The sequence below is a fragment of the Octodon degus genome, unplaced genomic scaffold (genome assembly GCF_000260255.1).
Source record: "Octodon degus isolate 3935 unplaced genomic scaffold, OctDeg1.0 scaffold00213, whole genome shotgun sequence".
NCBI classification, from domain to species: domain Eukaryota; kingdom Metazoa; phylum Chordata; class Mammalia; order Rodentia; family Octodontidae; genus Octodon; species Octodon degus.
In genome coordinates this window covers 3,568,400-3,593,399 of record NW_004524789.1, presented here as the reverse complement: position 1 = coordinate 3,593,399, position 25,000 = coordinate 3,568,400, and the positions used below count along the sequence as shown (strand labels likewise).

Genomic DNA, 25,000 nt, shown 5'->3' with positions numbered 1-25,000 from the left:
AGCAGCAGAATGGCAACTTACTTAAAAGTACTATTGGCTGAAAAGCTTGCATCTTCCGTGACTGCTGCTGTTGTTTCACCAGGGGCTAGACCTGTTTAGCAACAGGGGCAGTCAATAATCAGCAACTGGCTTTTATTTAAGGAACTAGAGTCTCGCTGAATTCTGGTAGGACAAGGAGTTAGTCCTAAGTAACATTGCAGTAGATTATTAGATAACCTCTAACAGCATCCTCTAATTAGAGTTCTTATGATACAATTTCATCCTGTAATTAGTTGAGATTGGCTGCTTCCTTTTGCAGCTTATTAGTGGCAGCACAGCTGTAGAAGTGAAACCACTCTCATTTGTCAAACCTTTTTAAGTCTTTTTCTCTTGTCTCTACCTTTTTCCTGCCCCTTCTCTTGGGCTTTGCAGCTAAATCTGGTGTCTAGTGTCACCATGTCGAAGAACATGTTGGAGACCTCCCCACAGAGCTTACCTCAAACCCCTACCACACCAACGGCCCCAGTCACCCCGATTACCCAGGGACCCTCAGTAATCACCCCAGCCAGTGTGCCCAATGTGGGAGCCATACGAAGGCGACATTCAGACAAATACAACATTCCCATGTCATCAGGTAGGCTATGACTGCTCGGTCGAGCTCTTTTACTTGGGGAGAGGCGAACCGTAGGCGGAGCCAGTGCGCGCGCGAGCCCTGCAGCGCCCTCGGAGGTGACAGTGATGTGTGGAGCGATCCTTGTGTCAGTCCTGGTAAAGGCGGAGAGGGGCGAGTCCCTGAGCACACCGTGATGAACTGAGTGGTCGTTCAGGAAGGAAAGCTCTCCCCGCTGGGGACATTGCGAGATGACCTGGCAGGAGAGCCCATGTTGCCACCTCGATTCCGTGAGATCCTTTGATCTCCGAGCGCAGACAAGCGCAATCCAGCTTCTGCGAGCAAAGCCATCGGAGAAGAGCCATTTAAACGGCCGTAGACGAAGTGCTGTTGCTCTAGGCAGGACACTGGGCTTTGCGCGACTCGGTCTTCCTCTAGGGCTGCCTAAATGAAGTGCCACAAACCCGAGTGACACGTGGCTCCCGAGGCATCCCGAGAGGCAAAGTTCTCGTACACTAGAAACTCACCGCCTCTGCCTCCTCTCCCTGGTCCCGTGTCGCTCAGCTCGGTCTCCGTCCCCCACCCAGGGGTATCTAGTTAATCACAGCCACACACTTCGCAACCAGTCTGAGCCCAGAGCCCCCTTTTACAAATGGCGAAGCTACTTTCAACTTGGGTGCTGTGAGCGCTTTGGGTCTCCTTTGTCGGAGCGCCCCAGAGGCCGAGCGCTGAGCCTGTTGCACATTAAGAAGCATTAGAGGGAAAGCGCCAAGCTTATGCAGGGGGCAGAAGCCCACGTAAGAACATGCCCAAGCCACCCACTTAAAAGAGGACCTGGCTGCTGGAAAAAAATCCGCAGGCCAGCTGGTCACACCGTTCCTGAAGTCCAAGCACAACCAGGGGACGCTTCATGGGCACTGCGTGTCAGAAATGGCCTTTCCCATATAATTCAATTCCACTGTCATGCTTGGTGCTTCCGCTAGTCGGTGGCTTTCTCACCGAATCACTTTGCCAATGCTAAGGGAAGATATGAAAATATCAATTATATATAACGCAAGTTATTAGCAGAATTAATATCTGATTTTTATTTTTATAGAGATTGCCCCAAACTACGAATTTTATAAAAATGCAGATGTCAGACCTCCATTCACTTATGCAACTCTCATAAGGCAGGTAAGTAGAAGGAAAATTAACTTTGCCTGATTAAATTAAAATTCATTAATGCTTAAAGTAAGGCTTGGATGAGAAAGTGTCACCCAGTCTAGTTAGTAAACCATTATTTTATGTCACTATGTATCTTGTCTCATTTCAGGCTATCATGGAGTCGTCTGACAGGCAGTTAACACTTAATGAAATTTATAGCTGGTTTACACGGACATTTGCTTACTTCAGGCGGAATGCAGCAACTTGGAAGGTAACTACTCTCCCACCCTTCCAAGATCCCTCACACAGCCCCTTCCAGAGAGCACCAGAACATTTATTTACATGACATAAGCAGATTAGTACCTGCTTCCCCTCTTTTTAACCTGCCTCTTGAATGGAATGAATTCCCTCTCTCAAAATGACAAGTGAAAGAATAATTTTGCCTCTGATATAGTTTTCTAATTTGGTGCAATTAATAGCTGAGGCTTGGCGAAGAAACGAGGGCCTGACACACTAATTACAGTGTGAGCACTCAGTCATCAACACCTTTGTTAGTCGCAGGATATTACTTTTTCTCTTGCATATTATTGGCTAATTAGTTTGAAAAATGTCTGTTTGGCTTGAGCAACAAACGGAGGCTGTGGGTTTTGTCCTGGTCTGCGCCTTCTGTACACATCATCCCTCATCGTACACACAGGAGCTGCCACGGGAGTGAGGGACACTGGCTACTCAGCTGGAACTAAAAGAAAGTAAAGTGAATATTATCCTGTCAGAACATAAATGCAGTTTATTTACTTAGACAAAAGGGTTCATCTATATCCCTGTCCAAACAACTTCATTGTCTGGATCTTACAAGGAGCTAAAAAAAAAAAAAAAAAAAATGTTAGTTCTGTGCATCTATTTTTGGAAAAGAGCAGCGTCTGGAAAGATAAGGGTACTCAGCACAGACTAAGTGAACTGTTTTATTTTCATTTCAAAAAGCAGTCAGAAACATCAATTAGCCACAAGCCATTTGGTACAAAAGGGGAAAATGTTTGTAGCTGAGAAGAATAGAAGCAGCAAAGTACTCATCAGCATACGAAGAATTTTAGACTGTGAGATATGCTAAAGTGAATTAATTTGGATTTAAAATGCAAATTAATCTGGCAGGCGATTACAGATATATGGGTGTGAGGCTCAGAATGCTTTTAATTTACAAAATGTTTAGATGTTATTAGTTGCTACAGTACGTGGTACTGTAAATGAATGTAATTGCTTTATTTATACACAGCTCCTTGGTATATATTTTATAGTACGAAAATGTCAGCGCTAATCTGCAGAATATATATTTTAGAGGGTTTTCAGTTAAGTCGTATTTATGTTGAAGGTTTACATTTTCTTTTGTTACTCATTAGACGATGTAGTGAACGTTCCGTCATTTGATTTACTGAAAGAAATTTTAAAAGAAATGAAAGGTGATTTAATGTCTTAGCATGCTCTCATCTCTACAGCTCGGGGATCCAGCAAAACTCATTCTGAACAGCTTATTAGTTCTAACTATATCGCATGCATAATAAAACTGCTCATTTGCTCATTAATATTAAAATTATCATATTCAGAGCCATGGGCATTAAGATCAATCAAATCCTTGGATTTCAGGTCAGATGCTAGATCTGCTTATGCTTTTTTTTTTTTTTAAGAATTCTTCTCTTAAAGCAGGCCAGAAGCTTGTCTTTGTGCAAACAGAAAGAAATCTTCATCAAAATTACTTTGTTTTATATCTGTAAAATAAGAATTAGGTCATTTCTGAGTACTTGTTATATGCCCCTGTACCTTGACAGGAAGAAATATTTGCTTAGGTTCATAATTTGAATTATGGAAAATACTCAAGGTAAATTATGTTGTCTACTGTATATTTATTATAGTTAAAATTTTAGGAATGACTTAATTTGATTTAAAAATGTTAATTTTGAGTAATTACTCTAATACAAAGCTGCCAACAACATCTGTTTGCATAATCATTATGGGAAGAAAATGTACTCTTGGGTTCCAGCACCGACTTTCAATCGAGTTTAACATTTACAAAAACTTTATTGGGAATTTAAAAAAAAAAAAGAAATCTAAGTGTGTCTTATTGTGCAGGCAGACCGGTACGTTGCCACTTGCATATGTCATCTAATAATACAGAATAAACAAACTCTGTCATTTCATTATTACAGGGATGAAAAGAATGCCTTTGAGCTTATTTGCATAAAGCTTTGTGCAAAATTAACACTTGTCACTGTAGCCTTTTTAGCATTTTAATACCTCAAGCAGGACTGGTTCCTTTGGACATTTCAACCATCCCCAAGTGCTTGATCGGGGACACAACAGAGCTGACCTAATTGTTCTGGCATTTTCAAAGATACTGTAATTTGTACAGATATTGCAATTTAGACCAGTTCAATGAAAGGAAGGTTTTGACACAGCTATTATTAAAATAGCTTGGAAGGTTTTCTTATCACAAAGTTCAAGCTGCAGATTCCAGTAATTTGTAAGTTGGGGGTTTATAATATCATGCCATATTTTGATTTTCATACTTAAGCATGTTAAGATTTTTCTCTCTGATCAAGTACAACCACTAATGTGGAGCACCGGGCTCCCTTATTAAACAATATTATTTTGCCGCCTTTTCTTCTCTTCTGTCTGATTTAGAATGCAGTACGTCATAATCTTAGCCTGCACAAATGTTTTGTTCGAGTAGAAAATGTAAAAGGGGCAGTGTGGACTGTGGATGAAGTGGAATACCAGAAGCGAAGATCACAAAAGATAACGGGGTATGTTTGTGACAGTTTTGTAATCCAGTGTCCTGCACCCACTGGAAGCTGCACACATGCAGTTGGGGCTGCGGGGGAGGCAGTCAGCTGATGGCACCCCTTGGCAGTCAGCTGCTTTGTGAACCTAGGCATGGAAGGCATAAATCAACAACACCCAACAAATGTATCCCCATAAAAATAATCACAAGACTATTTGGGTTACTCTTCTAATCAATTCAGCAAATTACTTGAATTAAAAAAAAAAAAACCTCAGAAGGAATATGCTTTGTAAAGGGAGACATCTGCTTCATTTTTTTTTCTTACAACACTGGAGCCTTTAGTAAAGGACAAAAGGCTATTTTAAAATAAAGCTAGTGTTGCAAAATCTACTATTTCCTAACGAGTACTTTTTATGAATAGTATCTTAGAAAACTTTATTAACAACAGCAAAAAAATCCTTGCCTAGCCATGTTTGTTTCCCAAGTAGTCTTTATTTCTCAAAGCAAACTATTATTTGGATTTATCTAATTTTTCCCCAAACTTTAACAGTTTCTTATATCATGTAGCTGAGAGGATCAGGCCTGGCATTAAGAGAAAATTACTGTCTGGGAAGTTTGAATTTTTTTTTTTTCTAGAGAACGAGACTGCCAAACTGGAGTCAGAAATGTAATAGAGCACATTTAGTGCCTAATTAACTCCATGTACCACTAACTTCCTCCCCCAAACCACTCCTGCCTTCAGTGAAGAGAGGACTTTAATGCGTTTTATCTACTCTTGGGCCTTGAGTTTTGATTTCTCTACTCAAGTATGTGCTAATTCCTGCATTCAAGAAATAGTTAATCCATTATGTTGTCATTTAATTAACTATGGTAATTTGTTATGTTAATTCGTGGTGTTCTAGAAATTAACCATTAATTATTTCCTGATTACACCAAATTGGTAATTGTGCTGTATACTTACATTTTTAAAAAATTTTTTATGGATGTTGTTTTCTTGAAAATGAAACCTTGACACAGCCGAAATCGGTGTAGGGGTGTTCAGGGTCATGCCCCGCTCTGCTTGTGCACCATAGCTTTAAGTTTCCTTTATTTCTGGAGCCAATTGACCAGCTGTATGTAATGGATCTTATGTTTGAACCACATCAACTTGTTTCCATGACCTTAAATACCCCCGCTCTGGAGTAGTGCAATGGGAGACGACCAGCTGGAATATGCCTTTTGATCTGAGATGACTGATACCCACATCATTTCTATTTTGACTTATAAATCATCTGTGTATTTTTTTCTTCCAGAAGCCCAACCTTAGTAAAAAATATACCTACCAGTTTAGGTTACGGAGCAGCTCTTAATGCCAGTTTGCAGGTACTAATCCTTAAATGCACTTTGACATTGTTATTCTATTTGACTGTTTTGGCCTCCTTTATTGGCATGCTTTGTATTTAGGCAAGATTGTGATGGTTCTTAATAGGTGGTTTATCATCCAAGTAAGTTGTAGTACCTAGCACTGTGAAAAGCCCTGGTTCTAATTCAAGCTACTTTTGATGTGAAGAAGCAAGAAGGACACCCTGTGGCAAAATCTGGAACACTCGGTTTTCCTGCAAATGCCAGATTGCTATACTGAAGCTTTTGCAAATGCATGCGCTATCCATTAATATTTATCCCGGCTGTCATAAATGATTTCACATCATAGTGGTGGAGAACATGGTGCTTGTGGCAAAAACTTTAAAGTTTAATTATAATATATAATTTTTATGCAGAGGAGGCAAATGTCAGGACTTCTTTATTTTGAGCTAAGTTCTGGTCATTTTTAAAAAGCAGAGCAACTGCTTATATTATCCGGGAGTATTTCATGGCATGCGAGGATCCAACATCTTATTATGCGAAAGGTTGGAACACGAATGAGAAAGTTCACCGCTGCTCCAACTGTTGTTTGTGCGTTCACGACACAGTGTCTGCCACGAGTGGCCGATTAGGAATTGTGGTCTTTCCTCTGCATTTAAGAATCTCTAAGCAATCTGTGGCACAAGTTGAACCTAGTCAAGGAAGATGCATTTAGAACTTATTGGAAAGGTATCTCGAAAGCTGCCTCACCCTCTCTCTGTCTCACCAGGCTGCCTTGGCAGAGAGCAGTTTACCTTTGCTAAGTAACCCTGGGCTGATCAATAATGCATCCAGCGGCCTCCTGCAGGCTGTGCACGAGGACCTCAACGGCTCCCTGGACCACATCGACAGCAACGGGAACAGCAGTCCGGGCTGCTCGCCTCAGCCACACATGTAAGTGTGGCCGACGGACTCCCTCAGGGGGAAGAAACTCGTTCCTCGGCCCCTGAAATGTGGTAGTCTGCAGAAAGTGTCAGTGGTGTACAAATACAAACTGTCGATGGCGTTCAGTTGGATTGTGTTCACAAGGTGAAAAAAGTATATCAAAGTTAATTTTGATGTGCCCTATAAATTCTCACCAGTGCCTTCTAATTATTGTTCCAGCAGTCCTCAACAAATTCTCAGTACCACTAGCATTCTCTTGGGCATAGGGCAGTGTCCAAAATGAGTCTGTGTCGTATGGGTCATTATCACAGCTTGGTGTGGATGGCGTAATAAGAATGTTCACGATGGAATAAGTTGTCGTAATTTTTACTACTATTACAGGTCTCTAAACCATTTATGAACTGTAGTGAAGACATTGCCCATTTTTATAAACCGTAAAATGCAAAGTTTAACTGTTACCCACAGTTTACATAGAAGCTAGTAAAGTGTAACTTTTTGCCTGTCTTATAAATCAGTGTAATTACATATTCAACTTTAATTACTGGTGCGTCTGTATTGGCAAGGTTTATAAGTTATATTTTATGCAAGACTACGATTCCTATTAATATTTAGCAGCTAACTATATCATTAATTACTCTAAAATCTTTCCCCTACCATCTTTTTAATGGAGCTGAGAGACTAGAAATATTAAAAATTGATGTATTGTGGATTTCAGAAATGTGTATGACACTTTTTTAAATGCCTGATCTTATTCAATAGTGTCAGCACATCAGTTGCTTGTTTACCAAGAAGAATGACCCTGGTAGAACTCAGAATTCCAGGGGACAAATTAGAACCTGGATAATAAAATGTATATACTATTCAGCTGTTAAAAGAAGCGGTATCTCAAATTCATACAACTTTGAGTTAAGCATCATATTCTTCTAACTTCAAGTTAATGAAATAGGATTAGTGCTTTCCCTCATTTTTATGTTTTCTTCTTCTTTTAATGTTTTAAACTGTATATCTAGTCAGAGACCAAAAAGAGAGATACAATCTTTATACGTGCCCATGTCTTTTCATGAGATATGATATTTGTTGACTTCTAAAACATTTTTTCTGTGCGACATTTTTAGCATGCTTAATTGCCTTATGGTACTTTTACTGTCACCTCTGGAAGAAAAAAAAAAAAAAAACACTGTGTACATGAGTGTCTTTCATCAGGTTCCAAACCATTACTTTTCAAAAATGGAAAAATTTGTCTTTTGGAAGTGTCTTTAGACATATTAAATAATACAAAAGAAGCAATAAAACTCAAGGTAGAAAGAACATGAAAATGAGCTCCGAGAGGCTCACCACTGTCAAACAAGGTAAATGAGCCAGCAGACAAAGGTTTCATGCCCCCGCCTGGTCCTGTCCGCCAGGCTGTCCCTGGGCAGCCGGGCCCCTTGCTTACAGCAGTCCTCCTCAGCAAGCTGACGCTCAGCCCTGCTCCAGATGCTGAAGCAGTAACGCTTCAGAGCCGGCAATGGTCATGTCCTGTTTTCCTCCCTTAAAAACAAAGACCTCGCTCAGAGAAATGGAATCCGTCCCTCAGCGTGTAGGCTGTTAGTGCTTCTCCCCTGGTTCTTAGGCAAGTTTTAGAGGCTGCGACAAGCCCTGTGTGAATGGTAGGGAAAGAAGAATATTTTAAAAGTGTGATTGTCCAGTGCTAAGAATATTAACATAAAAAATTAATGTTTAATAAAATAATTTATTAAATGTTACATTTTAGAACCTGAAATAATAATTGGGATAAACTGTGTTACTGTTAGGCTAGCAGTATCCTTCATTTGGCAATTGCTGCTTGGGATTTTTAAAATTTTATTATAAATTTAATAAAAGTTTAATTTATATATCTCAAAAATAATAGTATGCATAAAATTGTATATGTAATATATACAAAAATATTAAATTTTATATTTAATGCCTGATGTACTGCCACTATGAATTTATAAAATTACTATAGTTCAGGCTAATATATCATGCATTTTTTCTCTTAAGAATTACTACAAATAGGGCTGAGGAGATAGCTCAGTGGCTTAAGTACCCGCCTGCCAAGCACAAGGTCCTGAGTTTGATCCCCAGTACCAAAAAAAAAAAGAACTAGTATATGTGAAAAATGTTGATCTTCCATAAATAAAAAGAAAATCTCTCTTGGCTACTGATTTCAGAAAAGTGAAAATTTGAGGCCGCTCAAATCTTGTCTATTTCTAAATGATATAAATTAAAATTACAATTTTAATTACCTTCCAAAACTTGAGTCAGTATTTATTCTTTGACTCTGTTTTGCCTGCTATTATTAACTGTTGTATGTTAGGCGTCAGATATCGATTGGGCTAGCACCTCAGTACCCTGTTTAAGTTTTAAGATGCCTGTACTTAAAAGCTTCTTATACCATTATGAAGCTGAGGAAAAACATTGATCTAATTCTCTCCATTATAATTTGGCTGCAAATAATTGAATACAGTTCTAAATTCTTTAGAAATTAAATAGAAGTGATAGAAAATTCTGGAACATTTCAAGTACATATTTGTGTGTCCTGACATGAATTCGCACACCGTGTTGTTCTGGAGGGTGCTGGGCGTGCTGATTACAAGAGCTGTCTGTGGAGGAGCCCTGGCACGGCACCGTCAGGCTCCCATCCCTGACGCACCACATGTGAGGCTAGCCCAGTGGGAACGAACAGGTTACTTAGCCTCTCCCTCCTCAGCTTTCTCAGCTGATCATGAGGTAAGCAAAGTTAGTATCTACCTCGTAACATTCTTATAAGTGAAATCAGCACCTGCCACTTAAAACTTGTTTCCTGTTTCTCTCACAGTGCTTTATACCCACGTATGGATTTATATTGCCTCTTGTAATACTTCATCATTACTGAAAATAAGAGTACAAAAGCTCAAAAGCTGTTTTGCATTTTAATGTTGGTATGCATCCCAGAAACTTGTGGTTTCCTAGACAATCCCATTTTTCCTCCAGCCTCTCCTTGTAATTCACAAGGCATATTATTTGAAACTGAAATAAATGGACTGAGAAGTATCTTTTGGGGAGCATATTACTCAGATTAAATGAGATAAAGGATTTTTGATATAAGAAAAACATTATGTGTAATTCTGGGCAATGTACAACTCAGAGTGAGAGCAATGCCCACAAAGAATCGGAAAGCCGCAGTATGTGGGAGAGTATGGTTCAACAGGAATTTAGAGTGCACAAAGGACAGTAGAATTTTTCTTCATTTTTTATATTAATTTTATTGAGAAAGCAGTAGAAATGAGACAGTTTTAAATCAGGTTAGTAGGACAGTTCCAATAATTAATACTTTGCATAGTGTTTCTCTTGTAGTATTCATAGTACAAGATGCAGACATGATACCTTGTCTAAACAAGGACAGTAGAATTGAGAATATATAAGGATGGTCCAGCTGCTCGGTGACTTAAAGCAGCATGCACACAACTCTTAGTTATTAGGAGCTTCTTGGTGTTATAAATTTCAGTTTGGTACACTCAGAGCTGTGCTTCAGGAAGAGCAATTATGTGAAATTGTACCAAATACATCTTGATTTAATTACGTGTGAATTTAGGATTTGCTTATGGCTAGCAAAATATTCTGGAATTTAGAGAGAATGGGAGAGGATGATTCTTGGTCAGCTGTGGCTTAAATATACAACTAAGACTACAATAGCCAGAATTTGATAGGAGAAATACCAGAGTGACAAACCCCTGAATGGCAGGAGCCAATAGAAACAGAGGAAAAATCTCAGCACTCTGAACTCCCACAGAGAAAGAGGGCCCAAAGCAGTCTGGAAGAGGAAAACAGCTAGTCCAGAATTTTACTTATATAATCAAAGAATTTACATATCCTTAGGTTCAAGGGAAACAGGCAAAAACAGTTCATTTTATTCAACTTCATAATAGCAAACTCAATATAGAATATAACTATGTATCTCGGGCTTGTGGATAACTTCGAAGTATGAGAAGTATGGAATACTAGTTTACTGCGTTAATGCTTCTGAAAATTTATTTTAGCAGAACAGCAGGTGCTCAGTTCCCACCCATATTACATGCTCTGTACTTTAGCCCTTTCCTGCCCTCCCAACTTTTTACAGTTCTTTGAGTGAAGGCTTTCCAAGTTAGCATGTTTATTTTGCTCTGGCTCTCTGCCTTTTGTCCCTCTATGGTCTGGCTTCCCTGCCTTCTCACACATAAATTTCATCCTTTACATTGATCATGTTCCCTATTTTTCTGAGTATAAGCTTTCACCCTGTAGTCCATGATCTGGATCTGACTGTGTGTGGGGGGGGGGCTGCCCACACGCATGCCTTAGAGCCTGGCACACTCATGTGTGCATGCCTGCTCCTCGGTGGAGAGCCTTAAGCTCCATGGAAAGTTTCTCAAGAAATAGACCATGTTCTAGACATCTTTCGGCGTGCGAATCGTCGAACACACTCTGCTGTAGACAGTGAGCTTACAATGAAATGGAAATGCATCACAATCACATTGAAGATGCTATTTCATTAGAAATATTTTAACTTAAAAAGCAGTAATCGTACAAATAACACTTAGAGCTCCCTAGAACCCTGAAAAAGAAAGAATAAAAGAGGTGTTAGATAGAAAAGATAAATATGATGTTCACTTTTATGCAGGAACTAAGAGATTCTCTTTCAAAGTATTAATAGAAAACACTTTTGAAGTTTAATTTTTACTCCAAATTATTAGATTACTGTGCTTTGTAGCTGTCCAAATTTATGTGACTAGGAGCTTTCTGGCAGCTTCCCCTCATTTGTGACTATCTTCCCTGACTCAGTTACATTTTATCTTGTTGACGGCAAATTAGAAGGTAAAAATCCTGGAATCTTGCAATATAAATCTCAGATGAATGTTCAAAGTGATTGGAGCAAAAAGTAGCAAAGATTAAAGCCATGTAGCATTGTATCCATATTTTTGAGGCCTGTTTGTCTCTTTCTAGTCAACTATTTGTTGATTCGAGCAGGTGCATGATTGTTCCTTTTAGATATATGTCACTGCTGTGTGACGAGTTCTAGAACCACGTAGAAGAGGAACAAATGCAAACGATGCTTCCTTCTAAGAGTCTGAGCGGAACATTATTACAGTTTATAGCACTTGCTGCCCAATGCTGCGCTAGTATTCTTGTTGTCTGCTTTGTCGGAGCTCCATAAATATGGATCAAAAATTACCTGAAGCTCCTACTTTTTATAGCTGTTTACTTTTTTAAAACTACTTTTAAGACTGATGTTGTTCAAATCGAGACAACTTCAACATCCATTGTCCTCCTGTGTTAGGCTGAAATGAATGAAAAAGAAGAAATATGTTGGGCTAGAGCTACAAGGTGAATGTTCACTGATAGCCAATTTCTTTTTTCCTCCTCAATTGGAGGCAAAAAGAAGAATCCAGTGAGGTACTGGCCATGGCTAGTTTAACTGTGTTGCTTTTTGTTTGTTTGTTTGTTTGCTTGTTTGTTTTTGATGAGACAGGACCTCACTAAGCAGCAGCTCAGGCTGGCTTCGAGCTCACTTTGGAGCCCCGTCTGGTCTCGAACTCTCAACGATCCTCCTGCCTCAGCCACCACCTGAGTGCAGGGATGACAGACGTGCGCCACCACACACAGCTCCTTTTCTCTTTCTCTAAACAATTCTTTCTTCACATGTTCAATAAACTCACTCAGATTTTCATTTTTACTTCTGTTCCAAAATGTTAAATGAAATTCCCACTCTTATATTTTCAAATTCTGTTTCTGAACATCAAATGAATGTTCTTCCCAAGCTGGTGTACTTTACACACAGAGCTACCCCTTGTCGTGTCATTCTCCTTTCTGAGTATTAGAGTCTCCTACTATTAAGTGTTTAGAACATTTCTTATGTGTCATCCTGAATCCCATCAGCCTCTGTGTCATTTAAAAGTTCTGCTTGCTAAATAGTCTCCATTAGTTACCACTAACCTTTCTATTCTCCCTCTTATTACAATGAATGTTTAAAGTCTGAGCGTTGGTGATCTTCTAAGACAGCATGAGCATCCTACAGAGAATCTACTGAAGAATAGAAAAGAAAAGCGTTGTATCATTAGAAGCTAAACTTTAGCATAAGGACAGGAAAGCTGTCACAGAAGAGGAGTAATATGGCGTTATTTCAGGATTGCAGTAAAGAACACATTTGCAGTAGAGTTCAGAAGACTGAATGCATCCTCTCAGTGCCTCAAAACTTTCTGTACAGTTGTCCCAATAACCTTTGCAGTGTTCTCGGCTTCTTGAGAAGCTCCATTTTGAAATTGCTGTATTGATATCTCTTTCTCTGATCAATAACATCTTGCCGCCAAAGACAGCTTGGAGGGACCCGAGAAATCACTTTGGAAACCATTGCTGAAAATCTTAATGTAGCAAAACTATGCAGGCATACGATCCTACTTTTTTTTGTTCTTCCCAGTCTCATTAGCTACCTTAAAATTTAAATTGCTGTTTGTAGGCACATGTAGAATTTGCAGATCCCACACCTTTGGTGGGTGATATTTTCTATCAAACCCCTACAGATCTTAGATCTCTTTCTGTGGACAAAAGCATTTGAAATTAGAGTGCCTCAGAGGAGAGCAGTTGAAAGTGTCTGGCACCTCAAGCAAAGGAAATGTTCTCTCATTGTTTTCATTCCTGCCCAGCCTGTCCTATTCTGCTGATGTTTTGGGTCATTATGTTGCATACGAGGGTCTAAACATAAAAGCGGTTTTGGACCTCATGTATGTTGTCATAGATTTTTCTTCTTAACACCTTTTCAGTCACCTTTAATTTTTTTTTTTCCTCTTAACCTTTCTGGCCTCTTATAATTTTTGCTCCGATGTAATTCCATTTTTATTTAATCTCTAAACTTTTTCATTAACTTTGCTAGTTAGCTTTGAGATTGCTTTCCAAAGTGATTGTACAGAACTTCCGATGATGCCAAGCAAGCTCTTTGTCATCTCACCTCTTTTTTAAAGCACTACAAGTGTGGATCAGTAGCTGCTGTTCTTTTTTACATTATTCCAGTCCCCGTATGTGGCACTTAACAGCTCATTCTAGTCCTCTTAATAAAAAGATCCTCCTAGAGGTACAGTACCTTCAGCTCAAATGTGTTATATCCCTACCGTGCCAATTGTGAAAATTTGTGGGTTCCTATAGGGTTTTGAAGGATTTTTATAGAACTATAGAGATGCTTTCTGACATCCATGGTGTGAAATCCCATAATTTAGGCAAAGTGTGTCAGACAACTTTAGCTGATAGTTTTGTAGCTTACTGCTCCTGTTTTATATCTAAAGAAGATACTTTGTTAGAAGACATATCTGCATTTTACCGACACTAGTTGAGCCTTAGAAATTTCTTTTCTCTAAAGGTCAAAGAGTCGTTGACAAAATTGTTTAAAAAATGAATATTATTTCAATACTAATTTTCTCTTCTAGATTAGGAAGGAAATAAAAGGTGGAACTTTATTTTCATATGAGACTTGAGAACTGAACATATACTTACTACTTAGCAACTAAAATTTGCCATTCACACGAGTAATATGTTATGCTTAAAACTTCCAACGCAGTAAACACAGTTTAAAGGACAAATTTGCCAAGTTCCACAAACAGTTTCTATCATAGGTTAGAATTAAATAATGTACATAATTAGTATAATTTATATAAGCAACAGATGATCAAATGGTTTAACATAACTACCGAAAACTACCATTTTCATTTGCTTTTCATCTGAAAGCAAGGCTGAGAATAAAATCAGCCAAGACACTTGAAAGGCGGGCTACACATTATCTTTTTATCAATACAGTTACCCTTGCAACGTTACGCCTAAGGTCTCTTTTGTTAATTAGCAAATGAGAGAAGCAGCAATTGCCTGGCTTTGGGATAAAAGGCTGGATTGTTTGTATTCCCCGTTCCTTTCTCATGTTTAAAGCCCTGTGCTTTAATCTGAGAGAGAAACACTTCCAGAAGAGCAGTCGTTCTCAGAGGGCAGCCTGGTGACACAGCCTCAGGAAACTCAGGTGGACAGGAGCCTCGCAGAGCTGGGCCTGAAGGTAGCTTCACCAAGACGCAGAAGAGAATGGGCAACATTTTATGGGCCATGTTAGGAAGCGGAGTAGGTTACATTCCCGGAAAGCAGAAGATTGAAAGAACCACAGGACACAGCAAAACTGCATGAAATTGCTTGGAGGGAAGCCCCCAAGTCATGTAAAATTCAGTTTCTTTAAACATTATTAGATAAACATGAATAAATTTTGATATAATGTTGAACATAAGGACAGGCACTTAAAGAAATTTTGATTATATGATATGCAGTATATAAAACCATGTATTGTAAACTTAAACATACATTTTTATATATTTCTTAAAATTTCTGTTGATTTAAATGGAATTTTGAAACTCCTTAGACCATCAGGTCTGATCTAATGAGCTGTAAGATAGGAGTATCAGGTGCATCATTAAGAATGGAAATATATCTTCAAAGGGAAGATTTACAAGAATTATCTAAAAATATTTCTTTATGATCAAACATTAAAGGGCTTAGTATTTAGAAAATAGAGGAAAGGAGAATAAGACTTATTAAATATATCAAAGTTGCATTTTGGCTTTAAAGTAAAAATTAAAGTTTTTCTTCTTTCTCTAGCCAGGAAAAAATAAAGTGGAAAATTTAGTTGGGTATTTTGTGCTGATTAAAAACAAACAAACAAACAAAAAGCTATACTTGGCTTATATGGAATAGGGAATCATTTGTACATTCCAATTTTGGAATCTCCTCTTGATTTCTTCTTTGAGTGTTTTCCTTTCCATTAAAGATAAAGAGGGGCCAGGGAGATAGCCGGGACTATGGTTCAGTCCCCAGCACCACATGCCCCTGGGGCGCGCTGAGCTAACAGCAGAGTCCGGGCGCGGTGGTGCACATCTGTAATCCCAGCGCTGGGGAGGATCACTAGTGAGACCTGTACCAAATACATAAAATTAAAAAAAAAAAAAAAAGGAAGGAAGGAAGAGAGAGAGAGAAAAAAAAAAAAAAAAAAAAAGAGAGAGAGAGAGAGAAAGAGAATTTTTATTTTCTTGGAGCTGAAGCAATGAATCTGAGTATCAATGTATGGCAGCAGCTGCATGTAAATGCGTGATGAATACCAACTTATTCAATACTGAAATTTTAGGATTGGTGTATTTTAATCTACAAAAGGATTTTTAAAAACCTTCTAAAACACAGGCATTTTAAAACTAAGCAACCAAAGTTCATTTCACTTTAACAAAAGAAAAAGAATAAATAAAGCCCAAAATAGGGCCAGGATAAGGTAGCACAGCGCCTGCCCAGCAAGCACAAGGTCCTGAGTTTGACTGCAAGAATACACGCTCACATGAAGCAATCTCAAAAGGTAAAAATTGGAAAAAGTTGAACAAAGATAGTAATTCATTGTATGATTTTTATTCATGAGAATTGGTTTTCAACTTGTAGCTGATTTAATTATATATCGTATTCAGTTCTAAATGATTAGAGAATTGTTTCTCTAAAGTTGCTTATAAGGAAAACTTTAAATTTCACTATGAATATCTCGAGTATCCTTTCAAAAGCTCAAAATTTTAAGTAGAATAAAGTGAATTAAGACTAAAAATAACAATTCAATTTAACCTGCAAAAGACTCTCATTTCAAAAAAAAATATTAACAGAATACTTTGTTTCAAAGCAAGCTTTCCTATTTAAAAACCTTAATTCTACTTACATTATCAACTTAATTCTATAGCACTTTAAATAAACTAAAATACTTCCTATACTAGAAAACAAAAAGATCTTTCTAGGAGAATTATATGCTTAGGAAATATTGTTTCTCATTTTCATCTGACTTAATATAATTGTGGTAACTAAGCTTCTAACTTTTACAAATCTACCGTCAAATTGTAAAACATCATTTCTTTTGGAGCAAAATGCAATATCTAAAGGTTCTATTTTCTTATGTGTTTTAAACGAACATCCATTCGTACAATTTTGCTGTGAAAAATCCATTTTAGAAGAAATGTTTTAACGTCTTCTTTTTCATGTAATTAGACCTTCTATGATGTGGATGTCACTGTACATCAGATAGTCAAAGGAAAGAAAACAGCAGTCGAGCTTAAAGAAGTTAAGCCTACTTTAGTCAGCTCCATGCTTAGGGATATTTTGGGATTTGTTTTCCTTCCAAAAACTTTGCGTGGTGAGCATGAGGGTTTTGCCATTGGCAAAATGGACTGAATTGAATGAAAATATATTTAAGTACATATGAAGTTGACAATTAAATCTATGTCCATTGTATATTCTGATTATTTTAAGTGTATATATACCACTAATTATCGCTGTACATTCAATAGTCGTGTACCAAATCTAAAACAAAAATTATAAATAGTTAAAAGAAAACCACATCTTGTCCTGCTACTTGCTTTAAACTAGAAATCATTATTATTGTTTGTATTTTAGGGAAGGATCTACAGGGTGTTCAGGGTCTCACTACTAGATCGGACTCATAGCGATCCGCCTGTTTTCAGCCTTCCAAGAGCTGGGATCACAGGGGCGCGCTGCCATGCCCAGATGCCCAGTCTCAACTGCTGTGTCAGCGCCCCCCGGGGGCGGGGTCAGCATGGCAGGCCCGGGATCAATACCCCAGCTCCTGGGGAATCAATACCCCAGCTCCTGCACCTGCTTGCAGGCGCTTTAATCTTCTGAGCTATTTGGCCGGCCCTAAACTAGGAAATTTTTGATGCTACTTTGTAAAAGGGTCAAAACCTATGAAAATCAATAGAGTTGCATATACTTATGTCTATGCTTAGTGTGTTTTGATGTTTTTAAGTCCTATTAATTAGCCATTAGGACAGAACAGTGATAGAAGGCAAAAGAGAGTTTGAATGACCATAAATATATTCTGTTGGCATTAATCAATATATGAAGTAGAATTTAAAGATATTTAAACTAAACTTAATAGGCATAGGAATGATACACTAAATTCAAGGGATTTAAGATCATGTGAACAAGTGCATACAGTGTATCGAGAGGAAATAATACATTTAAATATGTTTCTTGAAACACTGTATGTTTTAGTTCATCTTACAAAAGATTGATAAACTGGGTCAAATGATAGCAGTCTTTACGGTAAAACTCAAGCTCAAAAACCTTAATTTTTCTTATGTTACTCTTTTTAGTATTACTAAAGGAATCTTTTTTTAGGGTAATGACCCAAAATTACTGAAAAAAAAAAAAACACATCATATCCTTCAAATATGCTAAGACAGGATAAATAATTTTATGAGATTTTAAAAAATATGTTATCATTTTGTTTTGTAAAATTATGTTTGCTGATCTTTTCGTTTTTAATTGTTCATTCATTTCAATGAGAAAAAAGATAAAATAGCAGTGAAACAGTTTCAAAACCGGTTAGTAGGACAGCTATAATAGTTAATACATTGCACATCTCTGTCTTCATAGTAGTTATTCAGAGGACAAGATGCAGACATGATATCTTGTCTAAACACTATTAGTACAAACATTTCTTCTCATTGAAGTAAAAGAAAGTGGCTGTATATCTATCCTAGGTATCTTTATAGATTTTTTTCACTACAAAATGGCCCTATATTTATATTCCCCTTTTTTGTTTTGTTTATTGTTTTATTTACTGATCTTTTTTTATAATCTTTGGTGTTATGTTATGTGTATCAAAGATTTTCTCAATTAGGACAGTATGAAAATGGTTATAAAGAAATTGCCTATAATGATTGAATCACATAAAAACATTTTTAATCTAGCCTGAAATATAGCCTTGACTACTAAATCTTTAATAAAATTTACATTGCCCCAAATTTTCCATGTCATCCATATGAGCCAAATTTTTGTTTTGTTTTTAAGCTCCATTTATTGATATCTGCTATCTATCATGAGACTTAAGACTTTACATTTCTATTGCTAGCTTTATGTTTGGGGATTTGTTTTGTTGTTTTGTTTTGTTTTCCCTGTAGTGCTAAGTGCTGATCCTAAGGCTTTGCATCTTCTAGGGAAACAAATACTCTACCACTGAGTTATGCCGAGTCCTAGTTTTACAGCATTAATAAGTATGACACTTCTAAAAAATCCTGATCAAATTTACATTATGACCCTGAGTTTCTCATAGATACTGATCAAAAAATAGTTTATTATATTTGACAATACCTATATAAGGAAATGTGAGAACACAGCATTGCCATTCAACAGTTTAACATCTATTTTCATAAATATACTTTGAAAACTTTATTCATAACCCATTCTTATTCTGAAGACAAATAGGAATATTTTCCTTAGTCTTGCATAAGAAGAAAGTGAATCCAATTTACATTCCTCTAGGGGATTGTGTGACCACAATCTCAAAAGATAAACTGTCTGTTGTAATTTAACTCTTTGCTTTAGGGTATAGGCAAACATTAACATTTCTCCTCCCTTTTACTGGAGCCTTCGCTTCTCATAAATTTCACAACAAGTGTTGTGAAACATTTGGAACATTCGTTGTGGAATTTAGACCACAAATCATTGTAGTACCATAGCTGATTTTCTGTAGTTTGGGTCTATACCATTACTGAAGGTGGCAATAAACTAGAGGTTAAACAGAATGTAAAAATCAACTGCTTTTTGCAATTCATACAGGGGCAGCCTTGCCGGGTTGAATAACCAGAGACAAATGTCATTTGTTTTGGTAAAGCATGTACTGACCACCATGCTGCGCTACAGACTGTGGTAGATAACGTATGTTTGCAGGAGCAAAGCCCTGTGAGGAGGGTGAGGACCCAAAACGATAGCAACCAAACGTAAAGAGGTGGCGAGGCTGGAAACACTCTGCAGAGTCCCGGACGCACGCGCGGGCATGCGCGCAGGGAGTCAGCCAGCCTTGGCGAAGGATGCAGTTTTCAGCTGGGTTTCACGTGAAAGACGTTTTTAGATTGAGGTTCATGACATGATGATACTCAGCCGTTTGCCTACAAACAGCAGCCGTCCGTGCTCTGATCTGCTGCCCAGCGGAGTGAAGGAGCCCGGGAGGGACGTGCAGCTCTAGGACTAGGCTGCTGCAACGGCCCGTCTTACTCGGAGATGAGATGGCAGTAGGTCTGCTGCCTCCGCCTTGGCCGTCTGCCTGGCAAGCAACAGCGGCAGGAAGAGATTGGATGGGAATCTGGAAGCCATATATTAGAGCTTATTAATCTCCGAACGACTGGTATGTCATGGGCGTTAAGAACATACACTGTTTGGGCTGCATAACTGGATTTCCAGGAGTATGTGATACCCATTTTATTTATTTTTTTATTAAATTTACTGAGAAACAAATAGCAACGAGACAGTTTCAAAACAGGTTAGTAGGACAGTTACAATAATTAGTACAATACATATTGTTGTTTTCATAGTAGGTATTCATAGTAACAAGACGCAGACATGATATCCTGTCCAAGCACTATTAGTACAAATGTTTCTTATCATTGAATTAAGAGAAAATAGCTGCATATCTATCCTATTTTGTATGATACTCATTTTAAAAATGTCTACTTTGTAAAAAGTTCTGACGCTCCAGCACACAGTAGGGTGATTACATATAATGACAGTTTTCTGTGTGCAGGGTCCCAAGTTCCATCCCTGATACTGAATATGGTGCTAGCCCCAGAACCTAGGCATGCTATGCCAGCCACCAAAACTGGGCATGGTGGCTTACGCCTGTAATCCCAGCACTGGGGAGGCTGAGACAGGAGGATCACTATGAGTCTGAGCTGTGTAGCGATGCCCTGTAATAATAATAATAATAATAATAATAATAATAATAATAATATAAAAAATTACACACTGTGTATATGAATGGAAACACTGCGTGACAGCCCGTGAAAACGTGAGCTTCACAACTTAGATACCAACCCAGAATTAAATTTTAGAAGGTTAAAAAAAAAAGTCTTTTTATTTTTGTTACACCTCTCTGGAAAAAAATACACAATATGTTTTTCACATAGGAGATAGCAGTAACGTATGCACTTTTGTGAAAACATTCATTTTTAAGATCTATTTTTCTTTAGGGTGGCAGAATACACAGACTAAAAATTCGAAATCGGTGCAATTTTCAGACACTAAGTCCACTGTTGTGGCTGTGCTGCTTTTGCTGCCCTAATCACGAGGCGGATTGCTGCAATCTATTTTCAACATATTCTCACATTCATTCCTGTTATTCAGACTTTCTGAAATTTCTTTCCCCCCCACTCTCTTTTAGCAATTAAAATGAAAAATAGAAAACTTGTCAGAATTATGTCAGATTCAGGAAAAGTCACCCTCAGTTTCCACTTTCTTTATTTTCACAGATGTCGTCACTCCTGCCTCTTGGAGGAGTGTAAAGCAGAAGAGTACAACTGCATGCATGCAAGATGAGGAACGATAAATGCAATCCGAATCTAAAATCTTTCCTGCAATCCAACATTTTTAATCCTCTTAAAATCCTGGCCACATTACCGTCTTACATTGTTTTAGTGAGATCCTGACCCGTAGCACAAGTTCCACTCTCCTGCATTCCATTTATGTTTTACAAAATAATAATTCTGACCCTTCTGTCTTTCCATACTCCTATTGCAAAACTATCAGTAGCCTTTTCAGTTGAAAGGGAATAAATTTATGCTTTAGAAAATGCCACTCAAGGCTCTTCGCCATCTGACCTCGTTCTGCATTTCTAACTTTTTTCTTATTAGCAGACTTTTTTCATGACCTCAGTGTGCTCTCAGGGTTCCCGCGGCACAGCCAAGAGTCTCCATTTTATCTCCTTCCATTCAGAAGGTCCTTTCTCTCATCTCTGCATAATGAAAATTCTCAGATGTTTCAAAGCCTACTGAAGTGGCATCCCCTCTTTCCCAGACCATCCACTGATCTCATTGTCCAGGTGTCTGCACTGTCACTTTCTCTACTATGGTGTCTATCGCTTTTCGGCTTACGTCAGAGCTACTTGTGGATATGCCTTACTTCTATTAGCTGGCAAACAGTACAACAGAGTTATGATTGTCCATATTCACTCCTAGCGCCAGCGTTTAGATGTGTCTTTTGGATAGATTTTTCATTTTATTTCCAACAAACAGTAACTTTTTATAATTATAAAAAAGGGAATGGCTTGGAAAAACGTCTAATCCCAAGTCCTCAGACATCCTCCGTAAGAGAGGCTGAAAATTGGTGTACTCAGTATTCTTTTTTCAGTATTTCATAAGTGAGACGATAGACTCAGTGACAACAGTAGTTCTTTTTCCTCATAAGTATTTTAAAAAGTAAGTCCTCCATATTTCAGATGCTATCATGTGTTTTATTTCTGAAATAACCAGTCCTGCATGTTTGAAATAGCTTCTACTCTACTTATTGTTAAGGGCTCTAGCAAAAGCTAGTATTTAATATAAAGTCACATCGAGTCCCAAGCTACAGGAAACAGTGCATCAATCTGGATTTGATGGAAGGAAAATGGCCTGAAGACTGCCTGGCCCATTCTAGGGCATGTCTTCAAATCCAGAAATGGGCATAGAATGAGGACGGCCAGGAGTTCCTCTCCTTCTTCCACTTGAGCTTGCTCTTGCTTCACTGCCTTGTGTGCACTCCACCAGGAATACACATGTGTTTTAGTGTGGTTGTAGCGCTGGAGCTTTTCCGAGAGACCTCTAATCTCTCCTAGTTTTTAACTTGTTCTTGTATTACTTAATTGCTGCTTCTCTCTGGGCACTTAAGTCCAGTGAAACGAGTTTAAAGTATGTGTTTCTTCCATTGTAGACTACAAGTTCTTTCATAGATATTAAAAGTGCCGTTTGTTCTTTATGTAGAAGATGCTCAATATTTCTTTGTTTCTTTTTTTTTCTTTTTTGGCAGAACCAGGGATTGAACTCAGGCCCATGCACTTGCCAGGGAAGCACTTATTCCACTGAGCCATCTCCACGGCCCAAGCAGGGCTTTTGGTGCTAGGGATCAAACCCCAGTCAGTTGTAAATATTTATTTATTTATTTATTTATTTATTTATTTATTTGGTATAGTGTCTCACTGTGCAGCTCTGACTCACAGCGATACTCCTATCTCAGCTTTCCTAGTGCTGGGATTACAGACATGCGCCCCCAACCCAGCTTCTAGGGCCTCCACAGCATACGTGTGGTTCATAGGCCTGAGAGGCATGTGGTACCAGGGATCAAACCCGGGTGCCTGCGCTTTACAGCTCTTAATTTTTGGTTGACCTTATTTAGCGTTTCTTTAGCTTACTATATAAATTATCAAAGTCCCTGCTTATGCAGAGTCAGGAACTGGGTTTCAGTGTCCAGGATGCCACCCTGAGACAGCGACTGAGATCCGGTGTGGTGTCGCACGCTTGTAATCCCAGCGCTTGGGAGGCTGAAAACAGGAGGCTCACTGCGAGTCGGATCGGTGTAGTGGGATCCTGTAGACCTGTGCTAAGATACATAAAAATAAATAAATAAATGGTCAAAGTCACAGACTTTCACCACGAGTAGCAAATGTGATGCACATCTGAACTGCGGGAGGCAGACATGCCAACGGTTTTAATGACAAGCCAGTGACAGACAGCCAGGAGCATGCGCGGTGCGCAGGGCGAGTCGCTGACAGTGCTTCCCTGAAGTTTACCCTCTGAGTGAGCTAGGAATATTTTTTTTTTTTTAAAGAAGAAAAATAAAGACAAAAACAGCAAAAACAGACAGAAACAAAGCAACATAAACAAAAAAAAAATTGGTACAGAATTTCAAACAAGAGCAGAAAATGAACAATGGTTGTTGTATTGTTTATTGTTTTCAGGAAATTTGTTGCTTGGATTACCAAATATAGGTGTGCAAGCAAGATTAAGCAATTAAACATTAACTCTTCCTCTCAATAAACCTTAATTTCTTTCTGTATTCTTTTTACTTTTTATTTTTTAGTTTATTTTGAAGGGAGTATAACAATAATAATAGATAAGACATTAGAGATGATACATATTTAAAAGAACAGGATGAAAGGTATTCAACCATGGTCTCTCCATTGCACATGGCTGTCCTCAATAGGGGTGCTCAGATTACAGATATCAGCATATAATTAATCAAAGTAAAACTTTTAAACATTAACTGCTACTTTCAAAAAAATGATTGAAATTAATAGTGCAATCACCCCAGCCCTCCTATATAACTAAAAATTAATCTGGGAACTAAACTTAGTATTTTAGTGATCAATAATATGTTGCCTAATACTTTTTTGAATAATTACAGTAATATAATGTATATGTTGCTCTTCTTATTTTGTTACCTTAAGTATTATTTTTGAAAAATGTAGGTAGTCATTACTCAATAATGCCAATTCCAGGCATCTGATGAACGTGACGCGTATTTTTGTCATGCCTTATCTAACACACACACACACACACACACACACACACACACATATATTCACTTACCCTTCGTAACAGTTGTGATACATACTGTTTTAGTTTTGCTTCATGGATAAAGAAACAAGGGAGGTAAATAACTTCTCTAAAGTCCCAGAGTTCATAGTAAAGCAGCCCAGCTTCTGTGCTGAGCATTTTACCCTTTAGCCCACTATATGGCTAAGTGCCACAGGCTTGACCACTTGGCCAATGCTGCATGACTAAAGATTATGAATGAGGTGTCTAGACTCGCCGGCATTACTTTACATTACACACACAAGTTAATCAAAATACTGAATACATAAATTTACTGTGCTATATCATACCCTTATTAAAAATATTGAAATAATTCTACTTGCAAAGTGGGTCTATGATAAATTTGTAGCACAAGGAGGGGAGTTTCTTTAAAGGGATTCTTTTATTTGCATTGCCAAGGCTATTTCTATGGTAATGGAGAGTATTATTCCTAGAATTATCCAACAGTGATAAACAGTGTATATAATAAATACATAGTTTGGATATTGTTTCAAGAATAAATACAGTGGTCCTCTTAACCTATGATGAGGGACAGAGGAGAAAAAAACTGCTAATGACCACAGAAGAGACAAATTTATACCCTGGACTCCCAGTAGGTGTGCAGTCTCATCTTATTCCATTTTTTTCTAAATCTGCATGCAATGTGCAAGTGAAAAGGTAGTTCAATTTGAGTCCCCCAACTCAGAAAATTAATAATGAGATAATAAAGTGCTACTCATGTAAGATAATCATAATAGAAATTTCATTTTTTGTTGACAATGATTCTATCGATCAGTAGGCATAGATAGTGTA

General features: G+C 38.0%; 1 protein-coding gene across 2 annotated transcripts in view; it reads left to right on the top strand.

Annotated features, from left to right (window-relative positions):
• The window catches only part of Foxp2 (forkhead box P2), a 271,499-nt gene that overhangs the window by 235,109 nt on the left and 11,390 nt on the right, over positions 1-25,000 (top strand). For both annotated transcript variants that reach the window (XM_004644865.3, XM_023705056.1), the window contains exons 11-16: positions 412-613; positions 1,686-1,762; positions 1,902-2,003; positions 4,406-4,527; positions 5,798-5,867; positions 6,616-6,779. In XM_004644865.3, coding sequence (XP_004644922.1) covers positions 412-613; positions 1,686-1,762; positions 1,902-2,003; positions 4,406-4,527; positions 5,798-5,867; positions 6,616-6,779 — 737 coding nt within the window. The remainder of the gene's footprint in view (positions 1-411; positions 614-1,685; positions 1,763-1,901; positions 2,004-4,405; positions 4,528-5,797; positions 5,868-6,615; positions 6,780-25,000) is intronic.